Here is a 27,577-nt window from a genome sequence, read left to right on the forward strand (position 1 = left end):
GCTGAGGGGACGGGCCGGGGCCGGGGCCGGGGCCGGCCCGCGGGGAGTTCCGCGGGGAATGCGCCGCTCCAGGGGGACGGAACTACAGAATTCCAGGATCACTGAGCTTAAAATACACCTCCGAAACCCATCGAGTGCAAGCTGTGCCCCATCCCCACCCTGTCCCCAGCCCAGAGCCCTGAGTGTCACCTCCAGCCCTTCCTGGGACACTCCAGGGACGGGCACTCCAAACCTCCCTGGGCACCTCCAAGGCCTGAGCACCCTTTCCATGGGGAAATTCCTGCTGCTGTCCACCCTGAGCCTCCCCTGGCCCGGCCTGAGGCCGTTCCCTCTCCTCCTGTCCCTGTTCCCTGGGAGCAGAGCCCGACCCCCCGGCTGTCCCCTCCTGGCAGGGAGTTGTGCAGAGCCACCAGGTTCCCCTGGAGAAGTTCCAGGTTTAGATCCAGGAGCCTCCTTGGAATTCTGCACAGGCCAGGCTGACACGGGTCACGAGCAGGGTGGGGGAACACAAGGTCGCTTCTGTACCCCCAAAATGAGCAGCAGGGCAGTGCGGTTTGCTTTCCCCACAATCTCCCCCCGGTGCCGTGTCCTGTCCCTGCTGCCCTCAGACCCTTTGGACAAAGGAGCTGGAGACAGGAGACAGGACAGGACATTTCCACAGCACCTGCAGGCAGCCAGCTTCTCCAGGCACTAATCCAGGTTCTCCAGATGGTCCCACACCGACCCAGCAGTGCGAGGCAGCTCTGAGCATGAAGAAGGAAAAAAACTCAGATATTTCCTTACCTAGCTGCCATCCCTTCCAAAGGAAAGTTCCTGGAAATACCAGGATTCTGGAGACTCACCTCAAGGCAGCAGATGCCATTCACTATCATTCCACACGCACACAATGATTCGAGACAATATTTCCTCCACAATTTTTATTTTAAATTACAAAGGATGTTGCATACATTGATGAATTTGTATCTGAATAGAAGTGCTAGGGATCAAGGGTGACAGAGTAAACAAAGTCAATAGTTTAATTGTGCCTCTTTTCAAAAAAATAAAGCTGCACAACTATTAACCAACATTTAACATTGCAACTCTTAACAGATCATGCTTTGAACAAGGTAAATTTATTTTCTAACAGAGACAAGACTCTCAGTAAGTTTTTCTGAGCTCCAGTTGGAAGTTGATTATAGAATATCAAGGACAGCATTACAATCATGACCCCAAGCATAGGCGGAACAGGATGCCATGTTTTGTTTAAAATGCCTTTTATTTTTCTTTTTTTTGCATCTGCATGTGCCATCAGCCTTAAGAGTTCACCCAACGACAAATACTGAGCAATGTTTTCCTTGGATATACAATATTCCAGGAAGATAGATGATTCCAATCAGAACGTATGAATACCCATCATTTTAAGAGAGATTAAGTTTTCTTATCAGGTTCTGTTTCCTAATCAGAAGATTTTGATAGGGTGGGATGTGCTTTTTCCAATATCAAACCCAATCCAGAAGTTTTGCTTACAGGAGCTAGTTAAGTCACTCAAATTTGACTTTTAAAGTCAACTACAAAATAGTTTAAACTCCAGAAAAACTCTGAACAACTACGTAAGCCATAAAGTTTGGAGTTTTATTTCTTTTTGTGGGGAAACAGAAAAATGCAAGCGTGGCTTAAAAGAGCTCTGGTTCCACTTTTAGCTCCACAGCTCATCAGAAAGACAACAAATGCAGTCAGTATTTGCTCCTGTGGAAGTTCATGGATGTCTACGAGGCTGAGGATTATATTCAGAGTGCAAAGACACCTTTTAGAAGCACTGGAGGGAAAACATGGCATATTGTGAAATGCAAGTTGTAGAAAGACAGAGATTTGTTGTTTGCTGCAAAGAAGATACAGCCTGAAAGTGCCATCTTTGATTAATGACATTGAAGAATCCCAATTTACATTGGGAGATATTCAAGAGTGGTGTTTTCTCAACAGACTAATGCCCTTAATACAGTTACAAGAAGGATCAGTCACTGAGGCAGCAACTGTTTGAAATGTACTTCACACGATCCCTGGGGTAAACAAAATAAACCTCAGCTGTGTGCAAGGCTGTGTCAACAAGCCAAGACCACATCTAGCAGCACACTCCACTAGGTGATTCCAACTGAAGCCTCCAACTCCAAAAGAAAATCAAATCATGCTTAGATGCACTCTTGAAACTCAGGTCTCAAGGCCAAATACAGATCCTGACATTCACGGTCCAGAACTGGGTTGTGCCTCAGCAGAATTTCAGGAAGACGAGCAAGCACGTTTGAGGAACAGAACTGCATTTGCTATTTCTGCTGGAGGCAGCTTGGATACAACCCTTGGAAATTCTCCTGATAAAACCTTTTACAGCTTTAAATAATAATAATAATAATAATAATATTAATAATTAAAAAGCTATGTTTAAATGATTTATGGAAAAGCACATCCAGTCATTATAGTTGTGAATAAGCTGTTTCATTAATGAAGGCAAATATTAGACAAATATTTGGGGGGAGGGTGTCTTTTAAAAATAAATTTCAAACGACGCCTCTGTATTTCCAAAGTGTCTGTTTGCTTTTAAGTTAGTCAAAAGACGCTTCATCCATTTTAGGTTGGTTGTTTTGTTTGCTTTTTTTAAAAAATCCCAACTTTTCCCTGGCCCTCTTAATATGGAAAATATTCAATCTATAAATTAGGAACTGAACACAGCTGAGCCTGACTCTCACATCAGCTTTACAGCAATGCAACTTTATTAAATCACAATGATTTCAACTGGTATGATAAGAAAATCCAGCCCATCCACACGTAAACATAGCTTTAGTAGTAAGTCTCTCTCATCCCAAAAACCAAAAAGTACTCACCAAGCATCAGTAAATGTGTTCAATAAACCATAAAAGGAAGCGTTAGCAAAAGGGGTTTTGGGTTTAAAAACACCCTTCAGGAGCACCCCCACGTTTTGCAAGGCCATTCAAAAAACTGGTCTCCCATAGAAATACAAAAGGACAACTGAGAGGAACTGAAATCAGCCCTATCCGCACTCGCTCCAGCACGCTGCAATCAGCTCTGACGCCACCTCAGAAGCTTTGACGAGTTCAGAGGGAATGGAAAAACATTTAGTTCTAGATGTACAAGTAAGGCACAATATAAAGCCACATCATCATCTGTCATGAGGGGAGGGGGGAAGGACGAGGGTCATACATGGTACAGCAGAACAAGCAGCCCATCGATTCCAAGTGTGGCACCTACGTTCAGACTGACGAGATCTCGACAAGAGCAGTTATGACAAGCATGCTTTTAATATGGAAACAAATCCTAGAGAATCCAGTGTATCAGAAAAAGGAAGAGCTTCTGGTTGTATTAAATCAAAAAAAAATAGATCATTGTTTTTGGATATAGGATTAAAAGTGAATATTCACGATGCCTACACTCAAAAACAAACAAAAAAAAAAACAACCCAGGACTTTGTTAAGATCCACATACTATGTATGAACACTGAAAATCTTTAGAAAATGGTCTTCTCTAAAGATCACCCCAAAACGCATGCCACAATTGCCAAAAAACAGAACATGTACATTTGTTGGTTTTTATACCCTTATAAGATTTTTGTTTGTGATAAGTATACACTAAATGTATATATTTTAATGACACTAGAGGAAGCAGATTGTTACTGGCATTAAAGTACAACCATTTCTAGACGGTTTAAATGCCACAGAGTCCCCTGGTTAAAATGTAAAGCTGCACAGCTTGCCTATGTCACCTTTATGATAAAGTTAAACCAGCAAAAGGTCTTATCTTTACTCTACATTTTACTGCCAGGTTTTATTTATCTCAAGTATCGCTGCAGCATTCTGACCAGCCCAGAGTTAGCAGCAAGTGGCAGGAATCATATAAAACGCAGTTTCTTTTTTTTTTTTTCTCTTTTCCTCTTTTTTTTTTTTAAACAAAGTGCTTTTCTAAGATATACATACATATAAATAGTTACAAAATAAAGTGTCAACATTAAAAAGCTCAACTATTTCAAAGCTTTAACTTAAAATAATACATAGGAAACACTGAAATGCGAGGGTATGGGACTCACTAAAGATTCAAAGTCTACTTTGAAATGCGAGACCAAAATCATAGTCTGGTTTTCAGACAAAAATAAAAAGCTATAAAGTTGAGTGCTGCCCAAGATTTCCAGGCAGTAAAAATAAAAAAAAAAAGGGGGGGGGGGGGGGGGCTTTTAAATACCTTGTCAGTTGAATTTGTCACAGAAGTTTTTACCTGATTTCAAACTGCTCTCTCTCAATGTTCAGAGGTGCTGCCCTGCCTGCAGCGGTTGGATGGAGCACGCAGCCAAGCTCCGTGTGCCAGCCCTGCTCAGGCACGGCCTGCACCTCACAGGACACATTCTCTGTCGGGGTTTTTGGGGCCCTGGGCAGCTCCACAAGAACAAGAACACACCAGACCCACCGTGGAAAGCAGCAGCCAACTCTCACCTCACCCAAACAACAACAACACCAACGCCTCAAAGGAAAAATACCAACATTCCACTCAGATTTTGCAAGCCTTTAAGTGGATTTACAAAGTTTTGCCTAAATTGCCCTGGCTATTTGTTCAGTCTCTTGTAGGAAAGACTTTCTGTACAGCTCAGTAGTGGTATTTTGGCCTCCTCCTCCTCCCTTTTGAGTCTTCCAAAATATTTAGGTTCAAAGGAAGCTGTGAGCGTGGCAGGGCCGCCACTCTCACCGGCCACTCTTCCTGCACTGTTACCGATTCAGGCTTTTTTCTCTTAGAGTACAAGCTTGGATATAAAAATAATCTACTTATAAACAAAAAGGAATCACAGTACAAACAAACTCAGACAAACTAGAAACGAAGTGGAGAAATTCCCCAAAGGGAGTGGGGAGAAAGCCTTCATGGACTTTTGCATTTTTTTTTTTCAGCAGCTACATTTGAAAATATTTGGTATTTCTATTTTCAGTAAACAGTGTTTTGTCATCTTTAAATAGGGAGAGAAAGAACAGGGAGGAAAAGGAGTGGGGGGGGGGGGGGTCCATGAAACCAGAGAATGATCTTGCCTTGAGATAAAGGACTTTCTCATCAAAGGCTAAAGCTTTTAATCTGTACGTTAACACTGACTACAAAGCCAACTCTTATTAGCAGAAGAGCAAATAAGAACTTTGTGTTAATATTCCTCAATCATAGAAACTACTGAATTAACAAGAATAAGTCACATATAAGTCTGAAGAAGCTAGTTTCGAAATACCTGTACAAAAATATAAAAGTCTATAAATTTTTTTTGTTGTTGTTTCGTTTGAAGCCTGTGTTGATCCTTGGAAACATCACATGCATAATAATACATCAACTGGAAAAGTGGCAACTAAGGAATTAGATATTTGTAGCTCTTTTGTTTTCCTCTTTACATATATACACGTTACAATAAAAATAATTTTATTTTGGTTGTTTGGTGGAAGTATACTACAACAAGCTAAATACTTTTTTTTTTAAATTCTCAAAGTCGAAAACTATTTTACCAATAGCTTACTAAAATCCAAATATATTAAAATCTCCTACAGTAAGTGCAGAGAAAAAAGATTTAAAGACTCCAAGACGGCCACCAACTTATCTACCATGGAAGCGAACTACAAGAACAGCAAAATAATATTGTTATGTATGAATGCTCCTTCTGTAGATAATTGGACCCAAACAAAAAAATTCACAGTTCAGTAAGATCCCTAACCCTGACCTTTAATTTTTTTTCTTTTTTTCTTTTGTTTTTACATTCAGTACAGTATCATATAAGCTGTGCAAAACTTTACTTAGACTGGCAGTTCGCCATATCAGTTGCATTTGTCTTTGGTACAAAAATAAACAATCGCATTAATGTGCAAGTATTTGTTTTCTTCCGGCCAAAGTACCGAAATTGAGTTTTCTAGAGCCATCTTTTATACAATACATAGACTCTGTGGCATATATCTACATTTTCAACATATTCCTATATACATTCAAAAATTTTTTTAAGAGCTGGAACAAATACATTAAAACCTAAAATCTCACCGTCTATACAGCTCGGTTTTGCCCCTCAGGGTTTTTCTTCATACAAAACTTTACCAGCTTATACTGATAGCTCTCCCCACAAAATACAAGGCACAAAGAATATACTTTTTTTTTTCTCTTGCTTGCACAGACATTTAAATATTCTATTAAGCTCAGAAAATTAAAGTCTTATATGGCACACTAGCCCTAATGCTGCGTGTGCTATGTACAGGTTAATGGTTGCAAAGAAAGCTTACTTTTTTTTTTAAGAACAAGAAAAGGAAATACAATTATTTAAAAATAATAAAAAAAAGAACAAAAAACTCCCTACATTGACAGCTTCACCAAAAAAAATGCTTCCTCTTACTTCACTTGGACCATAAACCCGTCACAATGTCTTGCAAATGCTAAAAATTTTCACTAGCAAACCCACGTTTTTGCTTCTAAAACAAAAGTGATATATTCTGGTCCTAGATCATTTGAAAGAGAACTCTCATTTCTGCCCTTGAGCTTTAAGCAGCTTTGAAACTATCTGGTTTATGGTCCAAAAATGCTCGGGGGCATTTTCTACCACGCCGTGATTTGTTTTCCTAGGCTGTTACTGGAAACCAATGGAACCTAGAGGTGAGTGTTGACAGGATGCTAAGCTGACATGCAGAGCAGAATGCCATTTACAACGAGGAACCGGACGGCAGGGGTGGAACCTGAGGCAGGAGCAGCTCCAGCCCTGTCCTACACCTTGGCCATGGGTATCCTCAGCCCCACCAGGCCGCCCGTGGGGTCTCCCTCTGCTGTCTTCTCCAGGACCTGGTTCACAAACTCCGACGTCTGTCCAGCTACAGGGAGTCCTGGAAGGGAGGGGAGAGAACCTGCTCTCAGGTCACTGCTCATGGCACATTCCTACGGGTGACACAAAGCCAGGGGACACTTTGGTTGGGACAAGTGGAATTAGGAAAGGGTTTATTCTTTCCTCTGTTCCAGAAACGGTTTGTGATCGAATGTAGTGAGATCAGAGGGATGGAGCAGCTCTGCTGGGAGAGCTGGGATTGTTCAGCCTGGAGAGGAGAAACTTTGGGGTGACCTCACTGTGCCCTTCCAGTGCCTGAGTAAGACAACAGGATGGAGAGAGACTTTTTACAAGGGATGGAGGGACAGGACAAGGGGGAATGGGTTCACACTGCCAGAGAGCAGGTTTAGATGGGATACTGGGAGGGAACTGCACCCTGTGAGGGTGGGGAGGCCCTGGCACAGGATCCAGAGAAGCTGTGGCTGCTCCTGGATCCCTGGCAGCGAGGGATCCCAAGGCCAGGCTGGATGGAGCTCTGAGCCACCTGGGATAATGGAAGGAGTCTCTGGTAGAATGGGATGTGCTTTGGGGTTCCTTCCAACTCAAGGAATTTATGATTCAGTATCTTCATATCCAGGTAAATGCACAAAGTTCTCTGCTTACCAAGAGTGTCTTTAATAAGTATGTTCAGCTTTTGTTCCATGTTGATTCCTCTGTCATCTTTAGGTACCTGCACCCGATTAACTATTTCTTGTTTAATGGAGTTGATGACAAAGAGTAAATTATCTGCAAAGGAAAAGAAAGGATTGCCTTACATCACATTCCCCTGGAAGGGATTCACAGTTATCCACACACAGCATTCTGTGTCAAACCACACTCACTGCAAAATTCAATGTAATAGTTTACATCCAATATTACCAATATCTTCAATAATATTGACAGCACATGCATACATTTGCATAATTTACATCTGCAAAGTAGCTCAACATTGCAGGTAACCCAATTTACATCCCCTTTATTCAATGGGTTGGTTTTGTACCAACAGAATTGCTGGGTTTGTACCAACTCTTTCCTCTGTAAGCCAGGCTACATCACGGTGTAAAACACAGACTTGCCCAAACAAAAGAAAAATTAAGATGTGAAGAGTTGTATTTACCATATTCCGTGTTGAGACCCCAGAGTTTTACTTTATTGGCTTCATACTGGGCTTTCTTTTTTAGTCTACAAGCCCTATGGCAAGAAGAGGGGAAAAATTAGAACACTACCAGAAATTCCAGAGCGGTAAGAGCCACATGAACTCATCAACCAACCTTCCCAGAGCTGAGATGCACAAACTCATCCATCCTCACCTCCACTGAAAACACTCTGCTGCCTGCATTTGCTCTCATTTGACACTTGTGGAATTTGCCACTGTCCCAGCTGTCTGTCCCACAGCTGAGGAAGCCAATTCCAGTGGAAATACATCCATATATCTAGGAAACAGGCAAACCACAGCTCCCAAGGTGCCAGCTGCCCTGCTTTTTGATAAACTGGTAATTTATGTTTGATAAACTGGTAATTTCCATTTGATAAACTGGTAATTCCCATTTGATAAGCTGCAATTCCCATTGGAGGAGCTGCCACGTGAAGCAGAATTTCTTTAGGCAAAAATCATTCAGATCTTTATCATTCACTTGCAGCAATCCAAATTGTCTCATCCCTGCAGCTTTACCCAATGCATACCTGGAAGCCAACTTGTTCTTTTCTTTCCTGGACCTGGGTCTGGCAGTTAAGGGGAGTTCACTGACCGGTGTCAGGTCACTGATCACCTTATTCAGCTTCCTCAGCTCGTTACCAATCTGCAGGAGTTTTCTGGGGTTGGGAGTCAGGTCTTCTACATCAGTCCTCCGTGACTTCTTTGCTGCATATTTTCCTGTTTTAAACACGCAGAAAAATGGGTAGGGAAGTGACATAATGTGCACACAACCCTGTGAGAAAATACTCTAAGATAGGCATTTTTTGGGTGCAGTTGAAGTTCCTTTGTTCATTGCAGGAGAATGGGCCGGAATCAGGTGATCCCTGTGGCCTCTCACAATAGAAAGAGCATTTCCAGACAAAGAGCTTTGTACAATTCATATTCTATCCAGATCAGATAAGAGCAAATACTGCTGGCCAGGCCACTGGATGTGACAGAGAGCATACACACAACTCTGCTGAAAAATGTATGTCACAAGTTCAAACCCCGTTGTTTTGCTGCAGCTGTAGACTTGTTAACTCCTATTCAGCCAAAATATCCTCCTGCACACTCCAGTGGAATAAATGCCTAAATAGTCTTATTGCTAAAGTTCTGTGCTAAGAAAGAGTGCTGAGGCCTGGTGCTGAAACCATCTTCAGTGATGCTGAGATGAAATGATCCACATAAAGGCCAGTTAACCCCTTTTATTATATGCATTTGAAGCTCTTGAAGTCCTGGTTTTGCACTTGACTTAAAGGTCAAGTGTCCAAGTGGCTGGTGGGTTTGAGTCCTCAAGAGCATGTTTGGTTATTTGGTGTTGGATGACAGATCTAAAATAATGGAATCACAGAATGGTTTAGGTTGGATGGGACCTTTAACTCAGCTTTTTCTCCCCCTTGCCATGGGCAGGGACACCTTCCACTAGACCAGGTTGCTCAGAGGTCCATCGTGAGAAAGAGCAGTGATTGGGACTTTAGGTACTGATATTTCCCTACAGGATAAAGCCTTTAAAAACTAAGGAGATTTAAAGGAAAAAAGAAAAAAAAAAAAAAAGCTTTCTTCCCTGAATAAATCTACAGGTAAGAACAACAAAAAAAACATCTTTTGATTTAAGAGAAAGCCAATTGCCTTTTTAAAAGCAGTAATTTTCAATTCTAAGGGAACATTAACCTTACGACCAGGGAAGTTGGTTTAATTTGCTCCTTCAAAGCCAAAAGCAAATGGAGCAGCCTAAAAGAGGTCCTGTGACAAGAAAACAAAAATACCCCTAAGAGTGGCTTGTTTTGGGTGATGTTAATCATGTTTGTGGTGCAGTAATTGCTCACTGGGAATAAATCACAGTTATTAGAGCAACTGGTTTAAGTTTCTAAGAGGGCATCTTAGAAGGAAATAGTTTATTCCCAGAGGAGTAACTGCTTCACTGTGCTGCATTCACAGGGGGAAAACAAGGAGGGAGGAGCAGAGAGAGACAGTTGTGCCTCAGTGCTTGTCCTCAGCTCATACCACAGTCCCCCTGAAGTTGGCAGCCCAGAGCCCTCCCAGCCTCCTGCTAACACAGGCAGCTCTGACAGGAACAGCCACGAGCAGCAAACATCACTCAAGCCACCCATCCAATATTTACAGTATCACACTGAGAAAGCTTTGAACTCTCGGGGCTTCCACTGAGAGCCCTTGGAAGCCACAATTCTCAATTCATCCACACTCCTCTGCAAGAAACCACACTGAAAGTCCCTACTGTGTGTTCAGCTCCCCTGGGCACTGCAGAGCCCTGCTAACTGAGTAACAGACTCACAGTGCTCGACTTTTCACGGCCAAAACACAACTTCTCAGCACTGGCAAGGAGGGGAACGTGGCTGCTGACGGTGTCCCAAGGAGCAGACAGCCATTTGTGAGCAGGATGAGGAATTCTTACCGTGATGGAGCCCATTTTTCTGGTACATGTTGCTGGGCAGGGTGTCGCGGTTCCACTCGGACGGCCTCAGCATCCTCTCCTGCTGGGCCGGTGTCAGCTGCTCGCTGTACTCCCAGAAGTATCTCCTCTTGCCTCTTTTCCGAGAGGATATTGCAGTCATTTCTTTCAAATCCTCCACAGAATCGTTTTCATACCCTAAAAGGATGCAAGGGGTTGTTTATATGCTGGTGACAGAATTGTTTGTAGGCCTTTAGCAGCGGACTGGGGATTCAAGTTAAGGGCAAAACCACAGACAGATCTGTTTTGCATTATCTAACAGATTTGGTTTCCAGCATCAGCTGCTCCTGGGTAGTTGCCTTAAACCTGATGGGGCTTCATTAGTTGGAAAAAACCAAAATTATTTATGCATTTAAAGTCCCTTTGTGTTCTGTGACCCCCTAAGCTGCAGCCCCCCACAATCCCAGCAGTGCCAAGTACAGACAGCAGACGTTGGACCGTGTTCTCCCATCCTGACAATTTTCTCCATGAACTGGCAGGAACACAATCCTAACTCACCTCCACATTTGACAAAAAGCATGGAAAGAGAAGCAGATAACAAAGATGGATTAGCAAAAGACAATAAAGAAAAGATTATTAAATTACAGAACACTCAGAGTTGGAAGAGGCCCACAGGATCGAGTCCAACTCCTGCTGCTCCTTGAGTCCAAAGACCTGCAGGGAATAAATCCAAGCACTGATCCCTCCTAGGCTGGAGAAGGGGACTCTGTTATCAGGACAGTGACCAAAGGAACAGCTAAGCTGATGGGATCTGGACCCACTGTTCGACCTCTTCCTCCTCTTCAGTGGGATGAGAAGAAATGATCCTCAGCAAAGCTGTACAATATTTTAGAGGTCAATTATTATGCACTTGACATCATGAGCTGCTCATCAAGGACATGGAAATTGTAATGCCACTGTCCACATCACAGAAATATTTTACCACGACTATGTAAACACAAACCACAGGTTTTCAAACCCCAGATATGCTTTAGAAAATAAAGATAAGCTATGCTAAGATTAAAAAAAAAATCTCAAACCACCGCATGGCCTTTTGTGCTAAAATACTAAATAATAGTTTATATTTACTTAAAAGAGGAGCATTTCCAAACATCACACACTCTGATGGAGCTAAAGGAGAAGCCACCCATGCACGGACTGCAGGCTTAGCAAGCCTTGACCCCATATGCTTCAGCTCTGCTTCATCTTCCACCAGCACAAAGAACACTTTCTTCTTTTTAAAACACTCCATTCAATTAGTCTGTTTGCACTTGAACAACCAGTTGCGAGAGGAAAAACAAATTCTCTTGCTTTGGTCTGACTCTCACGTCATAACCCAAAGCACGAACAGAAGTCAGGTATGCAGAAGGATGAAATCCATCCTCAAGTTCTGCTCCTCATCACTTCATCAATTTACTCATTTACTTGGATTCTCTGGTTTATTGGAAAGGCAGGATTATAAAGGCAAACCAAACAATGAAACATGCTTTATAAAACATTTGTGTTGCATAGCCAAAATTATTGATGATTTACATTAAATACAGTTTCAAATACCATAAATATTTGTAACTGTAGCTCCATTTTACTCAAATGCTGTTTGACACATGCACCACAATACACTCAAAAAGCCCACTGACTTTTCACCTAAAAAAAAGCTACTCATTATACAGCAATATATAAATTGAGCCCATCTTCATGATAACACAGAATTAATCCACCCAATGAAAACAAATCTCTGTAAGAGCTGAAGTGTACAAATGTACAACAAGGTTAAAATCAGGACTTCCTGTTTGCTTATTCAAGCTGTAATTAAGTTAGCAACTTCAATTACATTGACTTAAAACATCCTGCCTTGCAAGCCCAACACTGACCTGCCACCATTATAAAGTTACATAAAAGAACCCAGTGCAGTGTCCTAACCTAAAACACAGACTTGTTCAGCTGCTCTGCACTGTATTTATTCCTCCCCTCAGCAAAGATCACACAGCAGGGCAGGCTTCTAAGCAATCTGAAAGGGTTCTTGTATTTAACTCTGAAGCCCTTCACAAACCCCTCCTCAAAGGCTTTCTTCACCTTCCTCCCTGTGGTTTGGGGCTTAAATTCACCAGGGTTAAATGAAGCAGAACAGAGAACAGTGTGTGCACGTGACTTCTGCATCTCACCAGGTGAGACCCAAAAATAGCCCCACTGAAACAAACCCAGAGAACTCCTCCTCCTCACCACTTCACCTCAGAGGCTTCTGGCAAATCATTTCCAGTGCTTTTCCCCCAGCTGATGGTCCAGGTGCTCAGGCTGATCTAATGCAGCTCCTTAAAACAATCTCTGTGTCTCTGTGAGCACCTTTTCATTCTTTTCTTCTCCACTGCTACTGACAACTGAATAAACTGCTGCATTTCCCATTTCTGGAATCTCCTGACTACTTGATGGCAGGAACAGTCATTTAAAAGTCTTTCTACTAAACGAGATAGGAAAAATATGCTCAGCAATAGCAAAACCACCACGTCTAAATGCTAGAAAAGGCCTGGGCTGGTAATTCCCATAATAAACTACCTTTGCAGGGGACCAAAATTGCCAAATCTGTGTCATGGTGATAATAAAAACGCTGTTGTCCAGACTTGCCTGAGAGCCAGTCACATTTTTAGCTATTTCTCCTTCACTATATCTAAATATTTTCTCAGATAGCACTTGAAGAAAGCATTTCATTCACTCTAAAAGCATATGTGAAGAATAACCAAAAGCAAATTACGTATTAAAAAAAAACATTAGAGGGCCAGCAATAACTAGTAGATTTTTGTCCTTTCAGTAAATTACATCCTCACTCAAAATACCAATTGATTTTGCTTTCAGAGCTGTGGAAGGTTTAATTTTCCTGTGTTGTGCCTATTTTTAGATACTTTACCCATGGTATTTACCTTAAGAGGTAAAACAGCAACACAAAGTACAAGGGCAACATAATTAGAATACCTGGAGATGTTGTTTTCTATAACAGACAAAATGAATGATAAAATTTTTCATATCACCACATTTGAGGTGGATGGTTTTAGCCTTCATTCATGGCAGGGTTTGGCAAGCTTGGATAAGTCCAGATCCTCAGTTACTGCTGCAGGATGTGGATTGTTGGTCAGTAAAATAATTAAGTTAATCAATTCCACCCACAGCATTTAACACAACCTCTCTTTTTCACGGATCCCCGTGCAACACATCCCCCATGGGCTGCAGAGCTGGAACAGCTGCTCAGGGCCCCAGAAAGAAGAGGGAGTTCACTCCAGAAGGGAGGAAGAGGCTTCAAAATGTTAACAGAAATGTGTTGTGTGCATGTGAAAGTAGCATAAAGGGCAGAATGCTTAACGAGCTTAATGCCAACGCAGGAAATCTAATTAGAAAATAATTTCATCTGAGAGTTCATCATGACAAACACTGACAAGCTTTAGGGAAGCTGCTGTTCTCAACAAGGAAAAATTTCAGCTGCTTTATCCCCTCAAAGTTACATATTGCCAAATGTCTGAATACTTTAATTCTTATACTCTACCACAGGGCATTTATAGGATGTGAATATTGTAATAGTTTCTGAAATGAAATTAATACTTGGTTACAATCCTGTGGCTTTTTCTGCAGATTTTATTTTTATACAGTGTTACTGTTTTGTTGCCTTCTAGGTGAAGGTTAGTTCTTACTCCTGCTGTTAGAACTCCATTTCTACAGGCAGGAGAGAGGAATTCAGTATCCTCTGAAGCCTCACTAAGTGTTACTGCTGAAAACCACCTAGAAATGATTCTATTCCTTTCAGTCATTCTTTGGATTCTGTGGAAAAACTGTACCTGAAAGTAGGACTTCAGTAATTATGAAATCATTTCATTCAGGATGTGATTTCATCCTGACAGATCCAACTCTGGATAAATTCATAGCTCAAAGAAGTGCTAGAAAGCTCTGCACTACCAGAGAGCTACAAAAAAAAAAAAAAAAAAAAAAAAAAAAAAAAAAAAGAAGGCCACACTTGAAGGCAGCTGCTCTAACCTCAGGCTACAGCTGGGCTTCCTGTGTTCTCTATTATTATTTTAGTTGCACAACCACAGTTTGTGTAGTTGTTCACCAAACAGGGTAACAGAGACCTCGTATACTTTGAATAATTGCATTTTGCAAAGCGCTTAGAAAATGTGGGAGGAGAGTTCACAACTTAAGATCAGGGCTGCTCATCTGTAACTAGCAGGAGTTCCAAAGCTTTCCTTCCCTCTCAGAGGACAAATCCATCAACCTCCACGTTACCAAAGCCCACCAATGCTGGTACCTGGCTCTGAAAAGGTATCGCTGATGTCGTCGTCCTTATCGTCCTCGTAATCTTCTTCCTCATCATCGTTTTCAGACAGCTCGTGCTCACTGCCAAACCCTTCATCGTGGTCCTCATCTTCAATGTCATCCTCCTCCTCCTCCTCCTCCTCGGGCTCTGCTTTGACTGACTGCTCACCCAAAGTGTCTGTTACAAAAAGAGAATAATTGTGCTCTTCTTTCTTCTGCGAGGAGTCTGACACGGACGTGCTGGCGGAGAGGCTGCTCTCCCCCACGGCCAGCCCCGGGCTCTCCTGGGGAGGGCTGAGGAGCAGCTCTTGAGTCTCTTTAAAAGGCAAACCAGGGGTTGTACTGTGACCATGGGGGGACTCCAGTCCTTTTCTCTCCTGTCTCTTTGCCACGGCCCCACAGTAGCAGGTGTTCTCCTTGGCCGCGTCAGCGTGCGCCTGGCTCAGCACCGGCCTGCTCTGCGGCAAGGGGTTGATCTTTACCTTTGCCTTTTTCACATAGTCTTTACATTCCACGTGAATGTTCACCTTTTCACTGGGGTACACGTTGGTCTTGGCCATGATCTGCGTGCTGGAAGCAGGCTGGCTGCCAGCCTTGCTGGCCTTCTGGGCACAGTCCGACAGCGCCGCCTCCGCCTGCACGTTCTTGGAGGAGCAGACCGGCGCCGCTGCTCTGCTGGCCAGTTTTTTGCCAGGCAACAAAGAATTTAAAGGGTTTTGTTTTACACTAAAGAGCAAATCAGGGTAATAGAGCGAATCTGAGACAGGCTGGGAGTCCTCGCTGTTCAGCTGAGCCAGTGTGGGTGTTTTGCTTATGACCTCTTCGTCCTGGTATGGGCTTGAAAAGTCATCGAGGCCCAGGTAATCCACCTCTTTTGTTCCCCAGATGTCACAGCTGGTTAATTTAGTGTACTTAGTTAGGTCTTCACAGTAGGTATCCCACTGCTCCCACTTGGAGGTGAAAGCAGCTTCTTTGTCCAGGATGTCCGTAAAAGACTCCAAGTTCTCAAGGTCTTTGCAGTCCTCCATCAAAAGCAAGTTGTCCCTGGAGCTTTGCTGATAGTCCATTTCTCTGTCCTGGGCACAAGAAGATAAGTTAAAAGTTAATACCAAAAATAATCTATTTCCTCTACTTAATCTGGTAAAGAGAGCTCAATTCCAGTGAAGTATGAGAGAGTGGTGACCTAGGAAGAGACCTCAACTTTCAGCTAAAAGCTTCTTTTGAAGGTCAGAATGAAGTTCAGCTCCTGTGCTTCAGCAACAGCTCTTTTTGAAGCCACTGCTCTTGCTATAACACTGTATTTTCCTGCTACTGCAAATCCATCTGCTCATCAGGAACTAAACCAGTACCAATATCCATGTATTTAAAATATGAAAGACATCACAGGCATCTCTACAATCCAGGTCAATCTTTGCTGTCTGCTTAACAGAATATGTTTGAGTTTACCAGTTCCTGGAAAACCTCATTCTAGCACGACCAATTAATGACCATTAGTGACCTTTCTCCTTTGATGCAGGGACAAAAAGGAAATGCTCATATAAGTAGCCTGTGAGTCAACTTTGAATTTCCTTCCCCTGGATTCACAGCTTGGGTGAAGTAGAACATAGCAGGGGGAAATCCTTCCCTGTGAGGGTGAGGATGCCCTGGCACAGGGTGCCCAGAGAAGCTGTGGCTGCCCCTGGATCCCAAGGTCAGCCTGGACAGGGCTTGGAGCACCCTGGGACAGTGGAAGGTGGATTTGAGCCTGTCCCAAAGGCCAGTTTGAAGAAGTGCCTGCTGAGGGAGCATCACATTTGCTGGACAAGCAGTCCAGCCCTTCTCTAATCAGCAACCAGCAATAATGAGTAATTTCCCAGCATTCTTGAACCAACACCCTTTTATTCCTACAGGAGCTGATGTCAGTGAAGGAGGTGAAATTCTGGGCACACACAGGTGACCTACCAGTTCATACATGAAGTCTGGATCCGAGCTGCTGGCCAGGAGATCCGTGCTCATCAGAGTCTGCTCTGAAAACAGGTGGCTCCGAAAGGCATCCCCAAAAGGAGGGTCCATTCCACTCACACTGGGCTACAACACAATGGACACACATCTCAAACGTGATATAAAAAGGTACATTTCCACCTTCAACAAACAGAAAGAGGATCACCATTTCCTCCTAGTCTCCAGAGGTTTTTTACCATCACAGATAAGCACATCATTCCCCAGAAACAGAGAATGCCTCAAGAGCAGCTGACAACATGCAGGAGCAATCAGAGGACACATTTCTATCCACCACAGAGCTGCAAGAGCATTCACTGCTCCTTCCTTCTTCCCTGTTGGTTTGAAAGTCTTATGCTTGCCAAGTTTGGGGATATGTTGGCATTTGTAGAGGATGAGGGCCAGTCCTGGCAAGATCTGGGAGTCCCTCAAATACAAATCATTTTGTACTAAAGCAGTGTTGACTGTGTTCAGAGCCATTAGAACTCATAAAACTTCCACATGAAATCGTAGAGAAAGCAAAATTTTTGACAACTAAATCAAGATTGTTACCTCTCTCTCAAGAACGAAGTGAAATTTGGCAAAAAAAAAAAAGCATTATGCAGGATGACTGGGCATGCAGGGAATGGGCAGCATGGCCTTCTGCTGCATTTAATTCCAGACCTCAATTTCTCTTCTAGACACTCTCACCCTGAGGGTTGGGAAGGGAGAAACACTGTGCTGCTGAAAGTCATTCAGTGTGCTGAGTGTGAATCACTGCAGTAATAAAAGGCTGTTCTGCTCTCCAGGCATCCTCCCTCACCAAGACACAACCAGGCTGAAGCCTGAACAAACACAGGACCGAGAGCAGCACCACAGCTTCCGCCACAGACACTACAGGGACCCTACAAAATATACATCCTTCAATCTCTTACACATCTCCCTTCCTAGGGCTGGTCAAATTTGTTCTTAAACAGAGGCAGGATTATTTACAGAAGCGAATAAAATCCTAGCAGACTTACCTGAGGCATTTCCAAGCCCAGATTCCCCAAATCCAATTCCAAACTTCTTGTTTTATTCACTTGTAGATTCCTTTCCAGCTTTACTTCAGTCTCAGGGAGTTTACACTATCCATGCAATGAAATTTTTCCTTAGGATAACTTCAGTTCACCCTGATGGAGCTTTTCTATTTGTCGACTTCTGTGCAGAATAAACACAGCAAACCCCCAAGGAGGTGAGTAATCCTTCACCAACAAGGTGAAAGCTTAAAAAACAGCCAAAGGCAAGAATTTCCCCTGAAAATTGATTTTTCCTCATGCTGGAACGTATAGAAATTTTCTTCCTCTGCCATCTTTCATTGAATGAAAAGCCACAGATGCTACAGAACAGAGTTGCTGCAAAAACATTTTTTTGGCCAAGTTATATTTTGTTGCCTTTTTTCCTCTCTGCTGAGACCAGCAGCGCTACAGACACACCTGAAGAGAAAACCTTGCCAAATTGGGAACAATAATCAGCACACTGCTGGGTATCCAAGAGAGAAACAACCTTTATGACTAATGTAACAGAGCCAATAAACTCTAAAAATGTCTCAGGCAAAAGTCTCAAAATACAAATTTCAGAACAGGCAGAAATGCTGTTTCAGTGGTATCTCCTCTTTTTCTTCAGGGATGAATCCATCCAGCATCAGATAAGATTACATCAATCACTCACACAGCAACATCTAGTGGTAGAGGATCACAGAAACCATCCAGCAGCAGAGTGGAAGAGACAGATTTCCCCAAGAGAACAAATTAAAACCTGCCAAATTCACAGCTGTCTACTAAAATATCTTCTCTATTAATCCAATAAGGTATATGTTGAAATTGGACCAATTTACCTACTGGTAGTTTTACCAGTTTAGGAGTTTCTACAGACCTGCTCTACTTCAGATGTTTGTCTACTGACTCTTCTGGGCTTAATCCAGCATTTTGAACAGTGAAAGGAAAACCCTCACTCAGCACTGCTCCGAAGTCAGACTTTGGTGCAATCTGCTCAGGCTGTGTTTATTCTCCTCTTTTGAAAAACAAATAGTAAACTCGAAGTGTTCTCCCACAGCTCAGAACCCTCCCCCAGCAGCACATGACAGCATCCCCGTGATTATTCCCACTTTCAGATGGTATCTCAGCTAGTTTGTCCTCTTTAGCATATGGACCATCAGACTGTGGTAAAAACAGACACCATGCAAAGAAGTCTTTACTTATCAAAACAGGCTGCTTTGCAAAGAGCAGCTGGAATATAAAGGACAACAGTTACAGGTCCAGTTACCCAGGAGTTCTCCGTTGAACCCTTGCTGCCCCTGCCAGAGTGGCCATTCCTCACAGGGCCCTGTGGTGAACGAGCCAGTTCCTTGTGAGAAAAGCTCCTTTCTGCTCCAAACCCTCCAGGGAACCCTTCACTCGTTTAAAAGCGACATTAATAGTGAAGTTTGTGCCTCAGCAAGCCCCGTGTCCCTTCACCCAGCAAAGGCCACAGCACAGCAGGACTGGTCCTTCCCGGGTGGGGACATGGCAGGAGTGACTGGGTCACTTCTCAGCCTCACCTGGCCTGGGAGAAAGGAGCTGCTCTTTAAAACAAACACGGGATGTTCTCAGACACAGAGAGAGAGGCAAGGTTATGATCCTAAATACCCGAACCCTTTCTTTCCATGCAGATCGATGCCTTTTTCACCAGCACATCAGGTTAATACTCAGGCATCACCACCAGACTGCTTTCACAAGAAGGCTGCCAGAGTTCTCCATGATACAAAAGGGAAAGAAAGGAAACATTTGCTGCTTCTCCACTGCTTATTCTTTGTTGTGTTTTTTGTTAGAACACGGGCCCCAAGGCGTTCCACACACAGCCGGCAAAGGGAGGTGAAACTTCATCTCTGCTGACACTGATTTCCGTAACAACCAACCAACAGTCCCAGGTGCCAGCTCTTGGATCACTTCCAAATCCTCAAAACAAACATTAAAGGCTCAAAATACTTTTACCATCTCCAAGACCGGAGTGATAAACTTCTTGCACTATTTAAGAATGCCGTGTCCTCTCAGGTCAAAGCAGTGTTATCAGCTAACCCGATTATCCCCATAATTCTCTTTATATTTTATTCTTGACATTTTATAATATTAGTATTTAAATGTGACTTGAGTCTCAGTAGGGTCTAGTCAACTATTCCACAACGTAGGATTTTTCTTAGTAGCTCTGTGGAGGGGGAAAACACAGCGAGGCCATGAAAAGAAAAACATTGCCTCAGGGAGCTGCACAATCCAGATATCCTTCATGCTCCCAACAAAGCAGCCTTACTTCCAACTGCTTTCCAAATTTCCCAGAAAGATCAAGGTCATCGTTAAAAGCCTCCTGCTGTTTATACTTAACTACCAGTGTTTCTTCATGAACTGGTAAGTAAAGATGTATGGCACAAGTCAATGGCACCTATGGAAACACAGGTGTAACATCAGAACTCTCTGTGAAGGAAAGTAATTTGTAGACTGCAGTTAAAGTCCCATTTTTACAGAATTTATCATTACTGCCACTTCCAGCCCAAGACTGAGTTAGAAAAGAATAGTCCAGCTGTTGTGTTATCTATAATGAATGCAGCTCTGAATGAACTGAAAGAGCTGTGGCAGAGCTCAAGTACAGCAGCACTAAGAACTACTGAAGATAAATATAGCAGGAATTTCTACTTCAGGACAATTTCCATTAATGCCTTCCATCAGCCCGTCCCAAATGCAGAGACACAGGTGGAACACAGAGCCCGGTGCCGGCTCCTCTGGCAACAGCCTGCAGGGAAATCAGATTAAGGTGATTAAGGAGCCAGGCCCGGAGCTGGTTCTGTGTTTGCAGGTCTGGAGTCACAGCAGTGCCCAGCTCTGCTCCTGTGAGGAGCCTCCTTGCCTCACTGGCGGCTGGACACCTGAGGGGAGCTCCAACACACATGGAGAGGGACGCTGGACAAGGGATGGAGTGACGGGACACCAGGAATGGCTTCAAACTGACAGAGAGTGGGGTTAGATGGGATATTGGGAAGGAATTCCTTCCTGGGAGGGTGGGTAGGTACTGGTACAGCTTGCCCAGAGCAGCTGTGGCTGCCCCATCCCTGAAAGTATTCCAGGCTGGGTTGGATGGGGCTTGGAACAACCTGGGATAGTGGAAGGTGTCCCTGCATATGGCAGGGAGTTAAAATGAAATAATCTTTAAGGTCCTGTCCAACCCAAACCATTCCATGATTCTGTGACCTTGGGAACAGCTATGTCCATCTAACATTTAAGAATTTGGGCTACTGATGGAGGCATGCACATGTACATTGGTTAAAATCCCATCAGTCATCAACAGGGAACCAAAGCCTGTTCTGTGGAGTTAACACCTAATTAATCTAATGACAAATCCTAATTAAAAATGATCCCCTGTATTTAATATTTACCTTCTGAAGAACAACAGTTGTTCCAAGATGCCCAGGAAGACTGAATTACACACAGGGGAGCAGCAGGTGCATTACCTGGGATTATTGCTCTAACCCAGCCCACAGCAGGAGCTAAACCCCAAATATGCAGCATTTTGGACACACAGTGCAGCTCCTGTTGCACGTGCTGCCTCTTGGGCCACTAAAACACCCTCCTGCCACAACACAGCACCTCCAAAGAAGCCCCTAGAAGAGAAAAACCCCAAAATTCAGCTTTTAGCTTAGCACCTCTGGAAGTCTTTCTTGGTCACCTGCGTGAATCATTTGTACCGTGGCTGGAAGGAAAGTTGCTATTTCTGGCCCAGCTCAGCTGTGTGTTTTGTGCCACTGGAAAGGCACATGGAGCGTGGCTGTGCTGTTTTGTTGGCTGCACAGTGCTTATTATCCCAGCAGCTAAATGCCTGCTGTAAGTGCATTACAGGAACAATTACACTTTCATGATGGTGACTGCATCACACAGCACAGCTTGTCAAAGTCCCAATTTTGATGCAGGTATAAAAAAAAATAGCTCACGAGAGGCTGCCAGTACTAAACCTAAAAGCTCAAGGCTGAAACATTCACGGCCAACTCTGAATTTCAGAGAAAGCACAAAAACTACACCATGTGCTTGGAAAGAACCATTCTGTACCATGCAGTGCTTGCTGTATCTGGACATTTTATGAAATACTGAAGTTGGAGAAGCAAGAAGTTCTCCTGCAAGTCTCTTGAAAACATTTTTTCCTTCCACGGTTTGTGCCAACTTGTTTTCTGTAGAACACCCTCTGCTCAGGGCAGTGCTCAAGCTGAGAATGTGCAGACTGCCCGGGCTGGAGTCCATCCCTGGAGGTGCCCAGGGACCATCTGGAACATCTGGACGTGGCACTCGGGGCTCCGATCTGGTTGAGAACATGGGAATTACTCACAGGTTGGACTCAATGGCTTTGGAGAACTTTTCCAATCTCAATGAATGTGTATGTTTCTTACTTTTCTTTCTGAATAATGTTCCTTTTTTTTTTCTATGTGATTCTTCAATGATTATCCAGACTTAAAATCTTCTACTTTTCTTCCCCATCACAAAGACACTAAGTTTATTAATACTATTATTATTATTTCATTGCAGTGAGCAAAGACACTCTTTTAAAACATCTTCCTGTATTTCCACCCACCACAGTCTCATTTCTGGACTCACAAAAGCAGCCAAGTCCCTCTTGTTGATGAAGGATTGTTGGTGAAGGATTTCTATTAAAATGCCAGCACAAGCATCTAAGGCATTATGCTCTTTGCTTTTTCTGTCCTGGAGAGAAAACACCACCTGCTTTGAACACCCAGACCCTGAGTCTGATGGAGCACTGCCACTTAAAAGAACTAAAGATACACAGACTGTTTCACTTCTTCTAGGCCCCTTCCCTTCAGGAGAGGGAAACTCTTACTCCACTCTCTGTTCCGGTTCCTCCACTGACCATCCCTTCCCCCTTCAACGTTATTTTTCCAATCCTGCTTGCCCACAGCAGACAGACCTGAAGACCTGGAAGTGACACCTCTAGAGAGAAGCTCTGCTCTGCAATCACACACAGACACCTCAGGCAGCAGAGCCCATGACCCCCAGGAGAACACAGAACTCATGGACTCCCCATGCTAACGGCAATTCCCAGCCCTGGGGGTGCTCCAGTTGTGACAGCAAACAGGCAGATCCCAGAACCTGATGGAATCAGAGTCACACAATGGTTTGGTCTGGAAGGGAGCTGAAAGGTCATCTTGTTCAGGGCATGGACACCTTCCACTACCCCAAGTGGCTCCAAGCCCTGTCCAGCCTGACCTTGGGCACTGCCAGGGATCCAGGGGCAGCCACAGCTTCTCTGGGCACCCTGTGCCAGGGCCTGCCCACCCTCACAGGGAAGGATTTCTCCTTAATATCTCATCTCACCCTGCTCTGTCAGTGTGAACCCATTCCCCCTTGTCCTGTCACCTGTAAATTGTCTCTCTCCATCTGTCCTGTAGGTTCCCTTCAGACACGACTGTGTCACCCCAAAGCTGCTTCTCTCCAGGTGAACAATCCCAGCTCTCCCAGCAGAGCTGCTCCATCCTCTGCTCATCCTGGAGCCTCCTCTGGGCTCTCTCCAGCAGCTCCAGCTCCTGCCTGTGCTGGGCCCAGGGCTGGGGCAGAACCCCAACCCCTTTCCTGCTGCCCACTGGGGCTCAGCCCAGGGCATGGGGGGCTCCTGGGGGCCGAGGCAGGTCCAGCTCCTGGCCAGCAGCACCCCCAGATCCTTCTCCCAGGGCTGCTCCATCTGTGCACTCCCACCCTGTGTTTATATCCCAGCCTGCGTTGATATTGACCATCGTGCAAGAGGCAGAAGCAAAACAAAGTGATTACTTTTTAAACTAACAAACATTCTGCATTGACATATTTTGTAACAACTAACGCCCAGATTAATACATTCCTACTAGAAGCATTTTTCTGTATGTTCTGGAACAACGACTGAGATTTTATTCTTATTTTAGTGCTAAGAGTGGGATGCGCAGCATGTTAAACTTATTAGAACTATATTAACAGACTTAATTTTAAAAAATGGTTAAATTTAAAATATTCATAACATAAACCTCTATTAAAGTAACACTGCAGAGTCAGGAGAGTTGTTTGCACACGAGAATTAGTAGTAAAACCGACATTTGAATTTTTTGAAGCTCTAGATTTCCCCTGAAGCAGAGCAGGATGAAAGCAAAGGCAAAAAACAAAAGCAAAACTAAACAACAATTCAGCTCCCAAAATCCAGCAATATTCTACATCCTGACAGGATGGCTGCTTCGATATTTTATTTCTGACTTAGTCTTTCAGACTAAGAGAAAACTAAATTCTGTAGTTTCCAGGAAAAAAACCAAAAGCAACACAAGTCTTGTGATGAAGGGAACGGTACAGTCTGGTCTACTCTTCACACCGTGAAATTACAATTGCTATACTCTTGTTAGAAATAGGATGTCTGTACGGAATACTTCAAAGCCAGCAGCAAATTTGAAAAATGCATCAGTCAAAATAGCCCAAAAAGTAAAAAACCCCCATGGCTTAAGAGTTTAAAACCAGAAGGATTTAAAAAAAAAAAAAAAATCAGGGAAAACATTACAGCAAGGTTTAAACCTTAAATTCACAATTTTCACGAAACTTTTGGTCTAACTTTCATGCTGATGCTGACTCTCAAGCACTTCTTATGCAGTGCCAAATCTCCTTATCAAGGTTTGATGCTAAAAACATCCAGTCAAAACATTCCCAAATCACAGAGAATGGACATGCAGGCCACGGCAATTTAAACCTCTGGGTTCTTTTATTTGTCCCACACTATCAGTCTATTAATGGGACAAAAGCTTCTGTTTGTTCCCAATTAACTCCTGACTTCAATCTCCGTCCTTCTCAAGGCTGTTTGCCTCTCTCACTATTTAAAAACCACTTGGGGAGGATGCTCGGGGCCCTGATGGCTCTGCTGCAGATTATCAGGGAATACTCCCATCAAACACAGGATAATTCCTTCTTGGCTCAGGTGAGCTACTGCCTACGGACATGTTTGAGGTCTACAGATTTCAAAATGAATCTCTCCGAGGTTGTTTTAGCAGGACGGGTTTCTTGCAGAATTATCATACCCAGAGAAGCTTTGGCTTCCCCTGGACCCCTGGAAGTGTCAAAAGCCAAGCTGGACGGGGCTTGGAGAAGCCTGGGATAGTGGAGGGTGTCCCTGCCCATGGCAGGGGGTTGAAATTAAATAATCTTTGAGTCCCTTCCAATATAAACCATCCTGAGATTCTATGATTTATTTTCCATAGAAATTCCGACTTCTTGTTTAAACAGCCAGCAATAAAAATCGACCACATTTCTCCAGCACCTGCATCTGTCCCTCTGTAATTTTTACTATGAAAATACATTTAATAATAATCATAATTAACCTCCCCCACAAGGATGCTCGGAAGCGACCTTAGAGGCCTTTTAAACACCCTCCTTAGAACATTGAGAAGCGTTTAAAAGACAAGCCGAGAACCTCATTCTGCTCTGCCTGTTAGGCAGAGCATGACTTCCACAGGTCACCCCTCGAGTGGATGCAACAGAAAGACGACGATCGCTTTAAGTGAGACTCGCACATTTCAGCCGGCAGCGCCGAGTGCTCCGAGCCGCCCAGCCTGTTGCACGGGGAAGGCTGAACAAACCCCGGGTGTTTTATACCCAGTGTGACAGCGGAATTATCGCGGACACCGGATCCCTCCGGCAGCCGATGCCCTGAGAAATGCCGTGGGCTGGCAGGGATGCGGGGAAGGCACGGCAGCGATGCCGCGCGTGGGGAATAACGCCCAGGGTGGGGACAAAATAATAAAGATTCGGTTTGAGTTCTCGGTCACATCAAGGTGTCCCCGGCTAGAAACCTGCGTGAGCTCAGAGCAGACACGGAGAGGTGTTCCACACCTGTGCGGGGACACGCTGAGCCCCGCGGGCGGCTCCTGAGGCGGCCCGGGGAACTCGCGGATGTTTTATAACCCAAATCCGCGGGGACGGCCGAGGAGCAGCAGACGGGAACGCGCCCCGTCCTCCCGTCAGCGCGGGGAACGGGACCCCCTGTGCGCGGGCACCGCCCCGGGCCGGTCGGGACGCCCGGGCGGGACAGCCCCCCTGAGGCAAAGCGCTGCGGAGGGACAGGCAAGGCGGGTGGCCCCGGCAGGCACGGCCCCGCGCGGTGCCCGTGTCCCCCCGGTGTCCCCCCGGCGTCCCCCGGCCCGGCCCTGACCCACTAACACACCTCCGGCCAACATGGCCGCCCCGCCGCCCAGCGCAGCCTACCCCGGCCGCCGCCGCCCCGCCCTCCGCGCCGCCTCATTGGCTGGCTGCTCCGCCGCGAGCCTTCCTATTGGCCGCCGCGCCCGCCGCTCACCCGCCCAGCGGCCCTTTCAAGCTAGGGTGAGGCGACATGTAAACAAACCCCCTCGGGCCGCCCCGGCCGCGGCCCCGCGACCCCCGCGCCGTCCCCGCCGCTCCGGGCCCCCGCCCGGCCGGCCCCGGGCCCGCCGTGCCGCACACACCGCCCCGGGAGCCGTGCCCCGCCGGCGGCGGCCCCGGCCCGCAGACCCCCGCCACGGCTGTGGGCAGCCGGAGCGCACCCGAGCTGCCCGGGAGAAGCCCCTTCCCGGGGCCGCGGCTCGCAGCGAACAGCCGTCCCCGAGCTCTGTCATTATACAAACGCCCCGCCGGAGAGGGGACGGTCCCGTCCTGCCCTGCCCCGCACTCACGGAGCGGGGATCCCTCTCCGCCACCTCTGCTCCACAGCCCTCGGAGCGGAGCCGCCCGTCGGGAACCGACACGCCCGGGCACAGAGTCCCCGCACGCCCACGGGTCAGCCCCGGCCGTCCCGGGCACTCAAACAGGTCGCAAACGGAGGAGGCGACTACAAGCCCGAAAGGCAGAGAAGTGCAGGAGCTGCCGAACCTTTCTCTCCCTTCCCGGGCAGCCGCTCCGCCCGCACACCCAGAACGGCCGGGCACCCCCGGCAGGACGGCGCTTTCGTCTCCCCGCCGCTCGCTGCTAGACTCGCTTTCCTTGTAAAGGCACGGGCCGCTCCTGCCGGGCGGAGGCTGGAGGGGACAACGCCGACAACTCTCCGCTCAGCCCGCGCCCCGTGCCTGCAGCCCCCTGTCACGGCCCCCAGCGCGGCCCCGGCCCCAGCGCCCCGCTCCGGGACCGGACACCCCCCGCGCTCCGCCGCTCTCCCGCGGCCCCGGCAGCCACACCCCCCCGGCGGACGAGCGGAGCGGAGGGGCCGCCGGCTCCATCCCCGTCCCGCCGCCCTCGGCAGCGGGGCACACACCTCTGTCCCGCTCTCCCTCCCTCCCTGCAGCCCCCCAGCCCGCGGACACCGCCTCCTCCCGCCGGAGCACCCGGGCCCCCCGCCCCCCGGCCCCCTCGGTGCCCCGCAGCCCCCCGCAGCCCCGCGGGCTCCCCGAGCCCCTGACTCACGTTGCTCAGCGGGGGCCGCAGCCCGGCGCGCCCCGGCCCGGCCCCTCCATGCGGCCCCGGGTTTGTTTGTTTATGTCCCTTCCTGACGGGTTCCCGGAAATCGCGTGACTCGGCCCTCACGTGGCCCGAGGGGGCGGGAGCGCGCGGGGGGCGGGGGGAAGGGGGCTGCGCCACCCAATGGCAAGGGGTCGCCGCTGTCACGTGACGGCGGCGCGGCGCGCGGGGGGTATTTAAGGCGGGGAGGCGGGTGCCCGCGGGCAGAGCGCGGCGGGGCGGAGGCGCGGCTGCTGTCGCCGTACCGGGCTTGTGTTTCCCCCACCCCGGTCCTACAGCTCTGTGGCCCCGCTCACGCACTTACCTTCTTCATCCGTCCATCTTTTACCTGTATTTTTCCTACTGTCTTCAGCTACCACCTTTCATAGTGACAG

General features: G+C 46.0%; 1 protein-coding gene across 2 annotated transcripts; it reads right to left on the reverse strand.

Annotated features, from left to right (window-relative positions):
* Nucleotides 1–890: 890 nt before the first annotated feature.
* CREBRF (CREB3 regulatory factor) lies at nucleotides 891–27,263 on the reverse strand. 2 transcript variants are annotated; one of them, XM_066197320.1, is made up of 9 exons: nucleotides 27,150–27,263; nucleotides 17,730–17,907; nucleotides 16,693–16,818; nucleotides 14,744–15,827; nucleotides 10,423–10,617; nucleotides 8,519–8,708; nucleotides 7,953–8,026; nucleotides 7,460–7,582; nucleotides 891–6,857 (listed from the first exon to the last, which is right to left on the reverse strand). In XM_066197320.1, exons 2-9 carry the CDS (start codon nucleotides 17,736–17,738, stop codon nucleotides 6,742–6,744), a joined length of 1,917 nt encoding a protein of 638 aa, XP_066053417.1. In that variant the 5' UTR covers nucleotides 17,739–17,907; nucleotides 27,150–27,263; the 3' UTR covers nucleotides 891–6,741. The 2 variants fall into 2 exon arrangements, with proteins under 2 accessions (XP_066053417.1, XP_066053418.1); XM_066197321.1 differs by lacking the exon at nucleotides 27,150–27,263 and adding an exon at nucleotides 18,622–18,694.
* Nucleotides 27,264–27,577: the final 314 nt, after the last annotated feature.

Source organism: Chamaea fasciata, unplaced genomic scaffold, assembly GCF_029207755.1.
Source record: "Chamaea fasciata isolate MVZ Bird 193981 ecotype frontalis unplaced genomic scaffold, bChaFas1.0.hap1 SCAF_15, whole genome shotgun sequence".
NCBI classification, from domain to species: Eukaryota; Metazoa; Chordata; class Aves; order Passeriformes; family Sylviidae; genus Chamaea; species Chamaea fasciata.

What these genes read in the sequence shown, in the direction of transcription:
- CREBRF (XM_066197320.1), bottom strand. An exon ending in CAGACTTCATGTATGAACTG is followed by an intron (nt 15,828 to 16,692) that starts GTAGGTCACCTG and finishes TCTTGTGCCCAG; the next exon opens with GACAGAGAAATGGACTATCA. An exon ending in ACTTATTAAAGACACTCTTG is followed by an intron (nt 6,858 to 7,459) that starts GTAAGCAGAGAA and finishes CCTCCCTTCCAG; the next exon opens with GACTCCCTGTAGCTGGACAG.